This window comes from Dryas octopetala, chromosome 5, assembly GCF_963921425.1.
Source record: "Dryas octopetala chromosome 5, drDryOcto1.1, whole genome shotgun sequence".
In the NCBI taxonomy this organism is placed as follows: Eukaryota; Viridiplantae; Streptophyta; class Magnoliopsida; order Rosales; family Rosaceae; genus Dryas; species Dryas octopetala.
In genome coordinates, this window is record NC_141370.1 from 3,646,401 (window position 1) to 3,662,453 (window position 16,053).

General features: G+C 37.5%; 1 protein-coding gene and 1 long non-coding RNA gene across 2 annotated transcripts; one reads left to right on the forward strand and one right to left on the reverse strand.

Moving 5' to 3' along the window:
- Nucleotides 1-317: 317 nt before the first annotated feature.
- On the reverse strand, nt 318-3,260 carry LOC147283612 (uncharacterized). The gene is made up of 5 exons (XR_015122483.1): nt 3,056-3,260; nt 2,521-2,635; nt 1,209-1,291; nt 489-570; nt 318-384 (listed from the first exon to the last, which is right to left on the reverse strand). It is a non-coding gene; the product is annotated as an uncharacterized LOC147283612 (long non-coding RNA).
- Nucleotides 3,261-14,510: 11,250 nt separating this feature from the next.
- Nucleotides 14,511-15,922, forward strand: LOC147283613 (uncharacterized). Its single transcript, XM_086245149.1, has 2 exons — nt 14,511-15,249; nt 15,451-15,922. The coding sequence occupies exons 1-2, from the start codon at nt 14,567-14,569 to the stop codon at nt 15,539-15,541; spliced, it is 774 nt and encodes a 257-aa protein (XP_086101275.1). The 5' UTR covers nt 14,511-14,566; the 3' UTR covers nt 15,542-15,922.
- Nucleotides 15,923-16,053: the final 131 nt, after the last annotated feature.

Consider the following 16,053-nt stretch of genomic DNA (forward strand, 5'->3'; position numbering starts at 1 on the left):
AAAAAATAAAATAGGGATTGCAGCCATCAAGATAAAAGAGGAGTGACTCATTTTCTTTCTGCCTTAAGTCTTGATTTTGGAGTGGTTTGCAGCAAGATGAAAGAGCAGGTTTTCAACAAAGTCATGTGAAAAAAAAAAAATAGCAAAACAAAAAAGAGGCAGTTGGCACCTGGAGAAATAAATCAAGAACAGGGTCTCTTCTCTTCCCTCCCTGCCGAAACAAAAAAACAGTATGTATTAGAGAATGGGGAAAAAAAAGACAACAAGAAAAAAAAATGGATGGAGAAATTATGTCCATATATTATAAAGAAAAGGAACCTCACTCTTTGAAGTCTCACGTGGAGGACTATGGGGGTATTGAATTCCTTTTGAGTTAGTTGACACCTGCAAATTAATAAAAAGGGTCAGCTACTGTTGGTATAAGACAAAGGAAAAGTATGGAAATCCAAAGTCAGCAAAAAGAGGACATGTGAAAGGGATTAAACTACCAAAGAAATAAACAAATTATTTCTCTTGCTCCAAGCCCCACGTAGCAATGTTTGCTGCAAGTTTTCTTAGATGCTGCAAAGTCTACAAATACACATGGCAAACAAGTTCAAGTCAGCTCAAAAGTAGATACAAGATCAAGTTAACCCAAAAGAAAATAGTCTAGCTTGCACATGAGACAGCTAGTAAGTGGTTGCTTTCACCAAATATTTATTTTCTGAACAAAGAGATAAGAAAGAGAGATCAAAAAGATGCAAAAATAGACATGCGTAAAGTGATCTTGCCTACGCCGATTGCTTTGTTATTGTTCTTTGCCTCCAGTCAAAAGGAATTGGCTTGTTTTCAACATTAGAGGAGAGGGGTTCTTGCTGCTTCCAATTAGTTCAGCCAACTATGAAAAAACACACCTAGAGATTCTCTCCTAATTACAAGGCCCCGGATGTTTATTAATAAAAATGTTGTATATCAAGGGATTCAATCTAGTTTTAAAAAACTAAAATGCTTTGAGTAACTTAATAGTGATAAACATATACAACTACTCGGTGTTCTGTTTATTATCGACATAAATCATCAAGAAATGGATGTCAATATTCATTACCAATGCATACATAGCATGTACAAGAGCAGAACTTTGGTTTTGAGTTTCCTAACACCATCTGGCTTTCATATTAAATTAATAGCCACAATGATGCGAAACAAATAATATAATGATAGCTCTATACCTGGAAAGCTGCAAGATTTGCAGAAATTTGATTCAAGGCTTGCGCGTTTTGCTCCAGAAGCTCTCCTGTAATACCACCAATTGCTGCAGACAGAACAAGCAAATTTTAAAAAACCATTACAACAATTCCTCTCGAAAAGGAAGCTCTAGAATTTAGAACTCCAGAGCATTTTAATTGCAAAGCAAGCCACTTCCAGTCCGAATGCATAAGATCAGCAGCACACAGTGGCAATACATAAAATTAATATATGTACTTATCTTAACATGAACATGTCATTGCAACTTCTATTCAACTAATACTATCATGACAAACCTTTAGGTTATATATACACATACCAAGAAGGTCAATATCTTAAAAAATCCTCCATTTCCTCATTAGAAACATATGGATGGAGGGCATGTAGAATCCACCCCCAGACACCTACATCAAATATTGTCCAAATATCTAAGCCTAAGTTTTACCTTCTCGCAAATATTTAAAATTTAAGGAGGGGTGAAATGAAAAGGGGTCACTTTCTTGGTTCTTTGTTGATGTTCTTTTGTGGGGGAGAGGAATAACTTTTGCATTCTAAAAAGCTACAGCATTTTTCCTTTTAAAAGCTATTGTCTTCTGATATATCATATATGTGCATAAGGGAGGGAGGGTAATAGCTAGTAATTAAAGTGGGAATAGGGAACTCCACTCACCTCACTCCTCACTAGGATCCTTATAATGTCTTGATATTTGGATTTAGTGTTTGGTATGGATGCTTATTGATCATATGCTTGGACAGTGCAGTGTGCACTCTCAATTTCAGGAACAACGCTTTGGTGTCATGGCTTTAAGGCTCTCTCTCTTGTGAATTGATATGATTGAGAGAGAGAGAGAGAGAGTGAGAGAAATTCTTTCACCACTCACTCAGCCCTCTGTCGAACCCATTTTCAAACCTCCAATCCCCAATTGCCTCTAGATTAGATAGAGATGGAAGAATGTATTTGATTTGATGAGAAAAAAGTTGTTCTGTATGTTCCTACAGTACTATACTATTCCAAAACATAATGGGAAGGAATATTTGACCCAATTTCAACCAAGGCCTCTCTCACTCTATTAGTAAACCTCATTGATTTTAATGATCCATTAATTTGGGAATAAATAATCCTCTAGAATCCTCTGTTCTTCCTCTCAAACACTCATTATTATGTTGCAAGCACCATTATTTTTCAAGACTGCTATAAGCTCAAGGATTTCATAGCAAGACATGCATACACACCACTCTTTGGTCAAAAACTATTTAAACCTGTGCAGAATACTTCCAGAAAGTATATAACCTCACCTTTGTATGAGATGCCATCATCATTGTCCATAGTTATCATTGGGGGAGCATAGGGAGCAACATTGGGCCGGGCAGCAAAGTGAGAAGGCTTTGCTGAAGTATCAATTACTCTCTCCTGAAAAAAAAAATGCAAAAATAATCCGTGAGCATTTGGGACAGAGGAAACAGATACACAAACAGAAATTAGAGGGGAAAAAACCCAGAAAACTAAATCACAACTTAGCCCAAAAAAAATTAAAAAAATTCACAAGATAGCCATCACACCAAAGAAAAAAAAAACCCAGCAAATAAAAATACAAAACCCCCAAAATTAAAACATCTAAACCGAAATTTAAACAAAAAAGGAGAAGAAAACCCTAACTTTGAAGAAGAACCTAATCAGGAAATAGACAGAAAGATAAGTAAATCCCAATGAAACTTCAACACGGTGGAAGAACAACTGTAGTAGAGGAAACAACACTGCTGCTTCAGCTTGATTCGCGCAAAAACACACAAACCCAGATGGAATTACCAACAAGCGAAGCTCAAAACTTACCGTCGGGGCCAAGACTAGAACATTGAAACCTGCCAGAGGATTGACCTTCCACTCCGTGAGCTTTTCGTGTATCCGATTGCGAATCTTACCTTAATCTTGAAGTGGGTATCAAAATCCCTAATTTTTTTGGGGTTTTCTGGAAGTGGGAATGAAATCTGTTTAATTGTAATCATGGTGGCTAAAATGAAGAAGAGAAATGAGACAGAGACAGAGATAGAGACATAGAGAGTTTGGCTGGACTAGGAGGAGGGGGTGCGACAGGACAGAGAGAGTTTGATAGTAGTAGAGAGAGAGAGAGAGCAGATCGAGAGGTTTGAGAAGGAGAGAGATTTCGACTGAGTGACAGAGGTAATGTGAAAATATAAGGAATGGGACATTACACAACCGGCCTAAGCTACAGTAATTTTTTTAATGAAATCACTGTACACCGGTTTTTTATAAATCTCTCGCTTACACAATGCTTAAAAATTAAAAACGTTGTTTAGACAAAACATAAACAGTCAACGGCCCAAAAATCATGAGATTTCATGTATTAAGACAACAGTTTTTTAAAAAACCGTTATGCTTTGAAACTACACAACAGTTTTAACAAAACCGTTATCTATTAAGTGTTGTCTATTTACATTATTGTAGTAGTGTCATGTTATCTGAATCTCATATTTCCTTGATATTCACATTTGAGAGAATGTTAATTGGGGCATTAACATTCCAGCCTAGAAGAAGCCTAGAAGACTAGCACATGTTGATGCATAGCAGGGACGATATGCATATTCAAAACTCATAAAACAATATTTTTGTGCTTTCTAAAAACTGACTACGTTTAAAACTTTTTTGGAAATGTTATACCAAACAAGTATTCATCTCCTAAGAATGATTAAGTGTTTTTAAAAACAAAAAACTCTTTTTGAATAGAATACCAAACTGGGCTTTAAATTTCTATGTTTTGTTACAGTAAATAACATTTTTATATTCATACTGTAAATTATGTAAGAAATAGTATTTGCAATCTTTTACCTCCCTACATGAATAGACTCGGTAAGTACTATAGCTCCCACCACCATGACAAAAATCATAGATATGTGACTAAAGGATGTCACAAACACAGGTCTCTCAATTGGGTCAGTGTGATATGTAAAAAAATTGTGAAACTAGAAATCATAATACCCTAGAAGAGCACAGCCAAATTAAATTAGAAATCATATTGCACCAAGGAACACACATATAAAATTACATCAATACTACAAAAGTTATGATAATTTTGTAGAATTGATGTAATACAAAATAGTATCTACAAAATTACGATACACCAAGGAACACACATATTTACGATAAATATGGCCCCCAAAATGTTGAAAAGTAAACAATTATGTTATGAAGTATTTTAAAAAGGTGAATGCCTAGATAATTGGTTTGACTAACGCCCCAGCGGCCTTTATGGATCTCATGAATCAGGTTTTCTGTACTTACTTGGATCGGTTTTTCATCGTTTTTATTGATGACCTATTGGTGTATTCTCAGAATGGTGGAGACCAAATGGAACACTTGTGGACGGTGTTGCAAACTTTGAGAGAGAATCAATTGTATGCCAAGTTCAGTAAGTGCCAGTTCTGGTTAAGAGTGGGATTCCTAAGTCATGTGATTTCAGCTGAGGGTGTTTTTGTTGACCCACAAAAGATTGAGGCAATAATAAATTGGGAGCAGCCAACTAGTGTGACAGAAGTGAAGAGTTTCCTTGGTGTAGCTGGATATTATCGCCGCTTTGTAGAGGGCTTCTTTAAGATAGTTGCGCCTTTTACATGGTTGACTAGAAAGGGTGTAAGGTATGTGTGGATCGATGAGTCGTGTGAGCAGAGTTTCCAAAAGCTCAAGAACCGTTTGACTTCCGCTCATGTTTTGATACTTCCTGATGGTAGTAGTGGTTTTGTAATCTACAATGATGCCTCACACCAAAGCTTAGGTTGTGTATTGATGCAGCATGGGAAGATAGTTGCTTACGCTTCTAAGAAATTCAAGAAGCATGAGTTGAACTATCTGACCCAAGATTTGAAACTTGCAGTAGTTGTGTTTGCTCTTAAGATTTGAAGACATTACTTATATGAAGTGACCTATCAGATTTTCATTGATCATAAGAGCCTCAAGTATTTTTTTCACTCAGAAAGAACTGATGAGACATAGAAGGTGGTTAGAGTTGATTAAGGACTATGATTGTACTATTGAGTACCACCATGGAAAAGCCAATGTAGTGGTTGATGATCTTAGTAGGAAGAATTCGGGTTCTTTGGCGCCTCTAAAGGCGATACACCTACCTTTGTTGGTTGAATTGAGGAAGTCTGGAGCTATGTTGGCAATAGATCGTTCTGGAGCCTTGTTGGCCAGTGTTTGGGTGAGACCTGTGTTGATCGATAAGGTACGCGAGGCCCAGTTTCAGGATCCCTTGTTGATGAAACTAAGAAACAAAGTTGGGAGTAGGCTGAGAGAAGATTATACAGTTAGAGATAATGAAGCCTTAGTCATGGGAACTAGATTGTGTATTCCAGCGGATGAGGCGCTTAAGAGGGAGATTTTGGACTAAGCTTATAGTTCAGCCTATGCTATGCATCCAGGGAGTACCAAGATGTATCGTACACTTAGAGAGCATTACTGGTGGCTGGGGATGAAAAGAGAAATAGCAGAGTTTGTTGCAAGATGTTTAGTTTGTCAGCAAGTAAAAGCAGAGCGTCAAAAGCCTTCAGGACTCATGCAACCACTTCCGATTACTAAGTGGAAGTGGGAGCATATTACCATGGACTTCTTGTTCAAACTTCCTCGTACTCGGAATGGTCATGATGGTATTTAGGTGATTGTCAACAGACTTATGAAGTCCACACATTTCTTACCCATTCGTGAGACTTACATTTTGGATAAATATTCAAATTTATTTATGGATGAGAGAGTGAGATTGCATGGCGCTCCAGTTTCCATTGTTTCTGATAGAGACTCACGATTTACCTCTCGATTTTGGGAGAGTTTGCAGCAAGCTTTGGGTACTAAGATACAATTAAGTACTGCATTTCATCCATAGACTTTAAAGGATATGTTGAGGTCTTGTGTATAACAGTTTAGAGGCAATTGAGATTCTCATCTACCTTTGATGGAGTTTGCCTACAATAACAATTATCACTCGAGCATTGGCATGACTCCTTATGAGGCGTTGTTTGAGAGACAGTGCATGACACCTATCTGTTAGGATGAAGTTGGTGAGAGAAAACTTATCGGACCTGAGTTTGTATAGATGACATCAAAGAAGGTACATATCATCAGGAGCAGATTCAAGGTGGCTCAAGATCGGCAAAAAAGTTATGTGGATACATGCAGGAAAGATCTCGAGTTTGAGGTGAGGGACCATGTTTTTCTTGAAGTTGTCACCTTGGAAATGTGTGGTGCGTTTTGGGAAGCGATGAAAGTTAAGTCCTCGTTTCATTGGACCTTATGAGATTACGAAGCGAGTAGGTCCAATTGCTTATAGACTTGCCTTACCAATGGAGCTCTCTCGGATCCATGATGTGTTTTATGTGTCTATGTTACGTAAGTATAGACCAGATCCTTCTCATATTTTGGAGACCCAACCCGTTGAGTTGAGAGATGACTTGTCTTATGAGGAGTAGCGCGTTGAGATTTTGGATTGTAGAGATCATGTGCTTCATACCAAGACCATTCATTTGCTCTAAGTTCTATGGAGAAATCACACAGTATAAGAGACGACATGGGAACCGAAGGAACAAATGAGAGCTCAATATCCGCATCTTTTCACATGAAAGGTACAAATTTCGGGGACGAAATTTTCTTAACGATGGGAGATTGTAACGACCCGACTCCAAGTTTATTTTGAGGATTTAAATTTTATTAGTAATTGTTGGATTTTATTAAGTTTAAAACGGGGTGTCCTAGAGTTTGAGATGGAAGAAAAAAAATGAAATCATGACCAATATTTTGGGACGGTTAATTTGTACTTGGGTTCCTGAACGTGTAGGTGAAAACGGTTTTCAAATCGGAGTTTTGTGGCAAGAAACATGAAATTTATTCTAGAAGGGGGGTAGTTTTGTAATTGAAAAACCCAATAACACAAATTAAAACAGTTCACACTCTGTCTTTCTAGAACATTCTCTCTCTCTCTCTCTCTCTCTCTCTCTCTCTCTCTCTCTCTCTCTCTTATTCCCACAACCCATCCCCTGCACGCACCAATCTTAACCACCCAGCCACCGGCCGACTAGAATTGGACCACCGGCGAGCTCCTCTCGCCAGCGCAGACCTTCACTAGCCGCCTCTGGCTAGCCCAGCATTGCACGCAATCCCTGCTCGGAGAAACACCCAGAAAACGCCACAGCTTCTTCCATCGATTCTGGCCAAATCATAGCGCCAATCACCTCCATTTTGGGAGGGTTTTCTTCATCTCCCTCTAGGCTTTCATTTTCCTTTGGTTTTGTAGTTTAAAATCTTGAATTTAGAAACTTGAAATTTTGGAAATTTGATGCCAATTCGAGTTTCCTTGGGTTTTTGGATTTGAGGGTTATTCTTGATTTTTTTTTTTTTTTAACAAATTTCATCCCTAGGAACCTCAATTGTTGATTAAGTTTGAAGAGTTGAGTAGATTTGAGTAATTTTGGTTAAACTTTGGATTTGGGGCAGCCACTTTGGGCAGCACCCACAATGATTTCGAACCCCACTGTCATTTCGTGAATAAAGGATTATGTTTGGGGCAATTTTTGGGTGAGTTGTTGATCTTGGCTATATTGAATGTGGTTGAAGAAGCCGAAGTTGTTTTGAGACTAGTTTAAGACCTTGTTGTTACCGATATTACTCTAGGACGAACATTCCGATCGAAGTAAGCTTTGGACGAGTTTCTTTTGAGTTTAGGATTGGTTTATAATTTTTAGGTGACGTTGGTTCGAGCCGGGAATGACAAGACCGCCTCCAGATTCTACCTTGAATCTCGGAGAGGTCCTATGGGAATCCAAAATCAAGAAAAATCCTATCGAAAATTCGGCAGAACCTTCCTTGAAAATGGACTAACCCAAAATTTATGAACCTGTAAAAACACTTCTAAAAAACATCAGCCGCCTCTACCAAAACCAAAAAAGGGGTCTCAGACCCAAACAACACCACAATAACATAAAGTTCCAGTATGGTTCTCAGAGCCACTAATTCTATTACAACAAATTTTACAGTTAAAGTAAAAAGGAACTTCCAAAATGGAAGCAATGCCTACAAGATCCGAGTAAAAAAAATGGACGTTATGCCTCGACGTGATTAGCTCGACCTCCACCAATGCTACGGCCTAGGGGAAACAATTTAAGACAAAACAAGAAAATTGTGAGATAACTCAGTGAGTAGACAGTTTTATGGAAACGAAACAAAGATTTTATATCTTTTCAGAAAAATCCTTTAAAACCACGTTTAATTCTAAAACCTCGCGTCACTCTTTTAAATCCCCCATTTTTAAGACTATTTTCGAAATCTCTTCTCAAATATCATAGAAACTATTTAAACACAAGATAGAATGGTTAAGCAAGTAAGAAGTCGTTCTTAGAAAACTTTCTGAGTAAAAGTATTTTGTAACACCATATACTTAAGAATCAAAATTAACATAAAAAAGAAGTTTATCCGTACTCAACCAGTAACTGTAAACAGTGTCCTGGCCACAATCCCGCACACGGGTAGGTTCAAATCCTGACCACAATCTCGTACATAGAGGTCACTCCGCACGAGCAAACTCACCTCCTGGCCACAATCTCATACGAAGAGGTCACTCCGCACGAGCAGGCTCATATCATGGCCACAATCTCATACATTTTACACAGGCAGGCTTGTCCGATCAGTGGGTGTATTTACACAGCAGTTTTTAAATACTCTTTAAATCTCTACTCATTTTTGAGATAAATAGTTAAGCATTTTTCAATTCTTTTCAAAATTCTCCTTAACAATCCAAGTTATATGTAATCTTTTAATAAACTAAATAACAAATCCACAAATCACATTCGTTTAACCTTAAAATTCAAGCTTTCAAACATGTTACGAAACTTATCTTGAAAAGTAATGAGTACATATAAATCAATTTTCCTCGCAATAGGCCAAAAATAAAATAAATCATAAACTTGAGAAAGAGAAACTATAATATGTTCTAAGAAACCCCAAACTTCAAGAAAATCAACATACAAAAGTCATGATTTAGAAAGATTACTCGTGAACATATTTGAAAGCCCAAAGTTCAAATCCATACGTCAAATCTCCAAATAAACCTAATATCATGAAATGATTGAAATAATGTGTTCTTTTCATAAACTTGGTCAAAATCAAACATTCAACTCAAAAATTCTTATCTCTCAAACAAAACTCAAGATAGCCAGAAAGGAATTGAATTATAAAATATATAAACATTTCTAAAATAAAAGTCCACTCACAGTATTTTCCGAGCTATGCTCAATCCCTTTTTCGGAACACGATTCCAAATCACAAACCCTCACTTGTTAGCCACTAACGGTAATCAAGAGACAAAGCTTCACCCACCTAACACAAAAGTACTACTAACTTTAATAGTCGAAAATACGAGTGTCGATTGAAATTGCGTTATTCGAAAGTACGTCTAGAGTTTGTCTCAAGTTAACTTAATTCAATACCAAACAAGCATGATTACTAAGTCTCCCAATTATCAATCCAATTCTAAAATCAATGTAAATGATATAAACAAAACCAATTTGATATAAACAAATCCTAACCAAATAATTATTTAAACCACCTCGTCAAATCAATTCCCGACCGATCACATAATCAAGTTTTCCAAATATCCTTAATTCACAAATAATAACTCAATATCAGCCTAACTCAAATCCAATTGATCCACTCACAAAACATAAATATCCGGTGTAGATGGATACGAATTATACCTTCCTCGCGTTCCCTATCTTTCGTGACTCGGTTTAAGATTTCAATAACCGATCTACACTGAAATTGGAATCCTCGAGTATACCCAACCCGGGGCTGGAAATTGGCTTTTGGGATCCTAGGGAGGCTGAACTACCAGGAAATTACTCCACCCATCGCCACAAGAGTCGGTGGCAGCAGCGACAACACCTGCATAAGGGGGTTTTTTACTCATAAATCAACCCAATTACAACTTAGGTACTTCACTTTGACGAAAAACAATTTATTTCCAACTCATAACTGCCCAAATCAAGGTGAACCCGAAATGGGTTTTAGACCCAAAAATCCAACTTCACAAATTACCCAAAATTGACAAGTAATACCTTAGGGGAATGGAAGCCCATGATGAGGGGAGAAAAACCCATCAAGAATCAAGTTGATCGGAGCACGGAGGTGGCCGAAATCGACAAATGAAACCGGCGGTGGAGCTGACTTCTCCGGGCTGATTTCTGCTCGAGGCAGTACTGGCCGGCGAAGGGGAGCAAGGGGAAGGACGGCTGGCTCACGGGGGTCATGCCGGTGGCCTTGCGCCGCCGGGAAGGTAGCCGGAGGGCTGGTTATGGCCGGAGCTACCTCGTGCATAGGGAGAGTCGCGAGAGAAAGAGAGAGAGAGAGAGAGAGACTCGGGGAATGAGAGAGAAGAGGGAGACGAGTCTGGGGTGGTGTTCCCGTCGCCATCCACAACTGAACGGCGTCGCACTTGCCGGCGTGAGCAGGATTGTGGCCAGGGTATTGCCTACAGTTACGGGTATAAGTATGGTGAAACTTCATTATTTACCAAAAAATTTTTCTATTACATAAGTTTAAACAAGAAATTTCTTTTTATATTTTATCTTGATTCTTGGACACGTGGTTTTGCATGATAATTTTCTTTGGAAAATTCTCATTGAACAGTCGCATATTAGTTTTATTTATTTATCTTGTATTAAATGGTTTTTATGACATTTTAGAAAAGATTTCGAAAATAGTTTTAAAACTGGAGGATTTCAAAACCAAGTCTGATTTTAAGGAAAAATGGTTTTAAGTATGGAAATAAGTTCACGAAGGGTTTTACACTATTAAATTAGTTTATATCCACTCACTGAAATTTCTCTCACGTTTTGTCTATTTTGTTTTAAATTTCCCCCTATGTAGGAGCGGTTGAGCCAAGAGGAACATCGAAGCATTTTTTAAACGTTTGAGGACTTTATAGACTATTGTTTCCTTTTATTTTTATTTCTATAAAATTCAGAATGGCTCTGATAACCTGTGGAAATTGGTTGTATGATGTTGTATTTTATCTTTGAATGGGTCAGAGACCCTTGTTGTTTTGTGGTAGAGGTGGCTGAAAGACATAGAAGTATTTTTTATAGGTTTTATAAGTATGGTTAGTCCAATTTCAGGGGAGGTTCTGCCAAATTTTCGGTAGAATTTTTCTTGATATTGGATCCCACATGATTCACTCCGGGTTTTAGGATAGAAATCTGGGGGCGGTCATGTCATACAAACAGTGACTCGATTTAAACCTTAGAGTCATTCCTAAGACTTACTAACCTCACGTCACTTGCAGAGCTTTTCTGATAAAAGATTGCACGGAGACCTGCTTGTCAAGGTTCTTCGAACAAGTGCTCACGAACTTGGCTTCAGTCCTTCGATGCTCAAGTCAACTCGGCTTCAGTCCTTCGATGCTTAAGTCAACTCGACTTCAGTCCTTCAATGCTCGAGTCTTGGATAAAATGATGTAGATGAATGAAATCGATAGCCTCAAGAGATTCACACGGAACAATCTATTGAAACTATCTATGTGTATGCACTAACCTAACTTTCAATCAATATGCACTCAAAGTATGATTGTTAGGTTCTCAAAAGTAACTTTTTTCTCTAGCCCTAATTTCTCCAAAATCAAATTCTCCAAAATCAAATTCTCAAAGTCCTTCGATGCTTAAGTCAACTCGACTTCAATCCTTCAATGCTCGAGTCTTGGATAAAATTATGTAGATGAATGAAATCGATAGCCTCAAGAGATTCACACGGAATAATCTATTGAAACTATCTATGTGTATGCACTAACCTAACTCTCAATCAATATGCACTCAAAGTATGATTGTTAGATTCTCAAAAGTAACTTTTTTCTCTAGCCCTAATTTCTCCAAAATCAAATTCTCAAAAGGCGCACAAAAGTGTTTTTATCAATCAATAAATAAAAGGCTCAAAACATAACTTAATTATGTATCCTAAACCTAATAGGACAACTAAAAAATCATTTAAAAACCTTTAAAATCGTGTTTTAAAAACAATGGGCTGTCGCTCTGACCGATTACGAAAAACCTCTGACCGGTCGGTGAGACATAAAGAGTAAAATGCATAAAGAAGGTGATGAGTGTGCATTTTGCATCATTTTATAATACTAATTCCCTAACCTAGAGTGTTAGAACTCAATACTTTTGTGTCTGTTATCTTGTTTTTGTGTTTTTAGGTCAAATGAAGCATGAATAGGAAAAATGAGCAAAATGAGCTGTTTTGGGACATTTCCTGGTCAAACTATAAAAAGAGCAGAAATCTTAGTCAAATGAGGATTCCTAGCCACAAGAGGAAACATCAAACCTAGAATCATAATTGTCATGCCAGAAATGAGAAATCCTAATTGGAGCAAGAATTCCTGGTTGAACTAGGAAACCTAACCCTACTAAGGAAAGGAGTCATCATGATGTTAGGAATCACTGGGGGCAATATGGTTATTATGAGAAGTTGAAATGGACAAAAAATCCTACATCTACAAGAAATCCTGGTGGGACTAGGAAAAGTTGGTCAAACTCAACTCAATCAAGTCAAGGTTCCAGAAGCTTCTAGAAGGTATTGGATATCCATGGAATCAAATGGGGTGAAGAAATGAATTCGAATCCAATAGGCAGAGAGGGGCGAAATTGGAAGTCAAAGTCAATGGTCAATGGTCAATGGTCAAGGGTCAACTATGCCATGTCATGAAGTCAAATGGGTCATGGGCCTAGGAGAAGTCAAAGGGAACAAGATGGTGAGGTGGCAGCCCATGCAAGCATGCTCATGCCATGCAGCAAGCCCATCACGCCAAGCCCATGCAGCCATGCGCCAACCCTAGCAGCTAGAGCCCAAGTCATGCAGCCCATGCGCATGTAAAAAGTGAAACCCTAAAGGGCCATGCGCATATCACTTAAGCCCAATGCGTGAGCACCTTGCAGCCAGCCCATGAGTGTTTTAAAACCCTAGCCTTGCCACACACCCCTATGCCTTGCCTCACAAGGATTTCTTCTTCACCCCTATATAAACATCTCATTCTCTCTATTTCTTTGAATTGTCTAACTAATGGATCCCTGATGACGTTTAGCTCTAGTATTCTTCACTTTCCTTTTCACCATTTGGCTTTGTTTAGCTCTACTAAGTTCATCTTGTGACTTAGTATTGATTAAGGTTGGCACCAAAGGATGTACTTATTCTCCATTTCATTTCAATGTGGTTATTTCTTTTTCAAGTCGATATTGAAGTTAACCAACTAGGTTTTGTCTTTAAAGTTATTTGTCACAAGTATGAAAACAGTGATTACAGGAGATATGGTCCCAAGTCCTATATATCAAAATGTCGGACCATGCATTAACTTTGACTCTGATCACTAAGACCAAGTCCTGACCCATTAAATGGTTCAGAATAGTGACCTCTTTTTTTGGCCACTCAGAATAGTCACTTTTAATGTTAACATGCACCTAATAATTCATTTGTTCTTTTCTTTTGCTGAAGCTGGCAAGCATAGTAGGATACTTCATTTCTAATAATAAATAAGCCTTTCTTAATAATATAACACAAATCTGTAAATGAGTTATCCACCATTCTTTTTCGGTGCTCGAGTTATCAACCATTCATTACTGAGCGTTGAGCGTAATGTGGTGTCTGCTATTTGATTATTGCACTGCATACACTGATACAACCATTAATCTGCTTGAAAATAAGAGTTAACATTTATGGTCATCAAACCCCTTATAGGACTTACTCTGTATTTCAACGAACTGTTTATTTTTTAGGTCTATATTTAAAGATCATCTTTACCAAAAATTAGACAAATCAGAAACCATTAAATTATCAAACTTTGATCAAATAAATAAATGAAATAATATTTTCGATAAACACTTGAAATTGTAACTATTTAATTAATGGTTAAATGATTTCCAATTAACCTAATTTTTTACAAAAATGATTTTTTATAAGAAACTAAAAAATAGACGGTTTCGATCATCAAAATATAATGTGGAATGGACCAAACAAGAAATTCTTTAAATAAGCATATTTAAGAGATTCCACAGTGATCATAAATAAGGAAAAATGTTGGTAGTAACAGGACAACGAACATGAAGCAAAAAAAGTCAATAAAGTTTATGTAGAAGAAAACCTTTGAGTTTGACAAGTGGTGGAAAATTGGGAAAATTGGACTGTTCACTTGACCTTACCATCTTAGACGGAAATGACTTCAAGTGCTCCTTATTTATTGTCATGAGTTATAATATTCCCAATATCATAGCCACTCCTCTCACACCCAAAATCACAAACTGCATGTCTCATGTTTCAGTTTCACTCACCCCTCGCCATACCATGCTTGATCAGTGTCAAAAACTTCATAGCACTAGTCATGATAGTGCAGAAGAAAAAGAGTTTGATTTCTGGGGTGCTTACTCACCACCATCATGGGAAACAAACACCTTGAGTAGCATTAACTATGAGTTTGAGTCTTCTCCTTTGCTCCCCCACAACCATCACTATAATAATCTTTCTCCCACATCAAGAAGACAAGTCATTCTTGACAGTAGGAGGGAACTTATGGAAATGATTGAAAACATGCCCGAGTCTTGTTTCGAACTTTCTCTAAAGGATATTGTTGATGATGATCAGAAACATGGTACACAGGAGGAGGTTCAAGAAGAAACTGAAATCGGTGTTGAAAAGAAAAGTTTGTATTTCGACACTGAAGCCCAAAAAATCAGGAAGCAGAATAAGAAAAGCTACAAGGCATGCCAGATATCAAGGACTACAAGTATGCAATGTGAAACTTTTCTTATAAAGATGTTCTTTCCAACTTTTCTAGGCTCAAAGAAGAAAGCAAAAGCAGCTGGGAATCGCTCAAAAGTTTCCCCAATTCCGTCGTTTCAGAGACCTGAGAATCATAAAGATTGGTGGGTGGTAAGATTTTTCCTTGCAGGAGCCAGAAGAACAAGTAGCAGCAACAAAAGCACAACAAGGTATTTCACTGATTTTGTTACGAAATTCATTGTTTATATGATAGTGAAAACAAAACCAACCATGCATTCAGATGTGCAGAAGTGATTTTGGATTGTTAACTGCACAACTCCAAAGTGAACATCATTGAAAATGTTGATAATAGAAGCTGATCGATGCCAAAATACAACTAATGGATTCTGTGCATCTCTCCTTACATGCAGGTTTTCTGATAGCAATGCCTTAACTGGTTGCTTGTCCTTCTTCCACAGCAAGAAAAGCAAATGCAAGAGACAAAGAGGATGCTTATTGTAGAAGGCAGCGTCAATTTATCTATTTATACTTTTGCTATAAAATGGAGACTGCATTAGGCATCTCTTTTTCTGGTAATCAAAACTAGCAAAATAAATGTAAAATAATCCAAGCAGAATTATTGTCTGTCAGTGTCTATATGTATTCCTGGAAATCAATCAATCATCCATGAGCAGCAACTCTGAAGCTTCTATTCTCAATGCTGCTGCAAAATTGGAGCTGGCTGTGCAACATTGCTTCTGTTAGTCAACACTGCTTTATATTCCAAAGTCAAGGTATACTAGCAATATTGAAGATTCCATCAAGACATTGACTTATGTCTACGTACTAAGGCATTGGTGGTGTTCATGTAAAGGGATTGGTTATCCTACTAGGCAAGGGGATTGTTGCGTTTTATAACATTTTTTTTCTTTCTAATGAGGTGATACATAATTCAAAATAAATAAACAAACTAACCCTCCTCTCGCTTCTGGGAGATATGACCTCCCTAGCAGAGCTTTAATTCCAATTTAGTT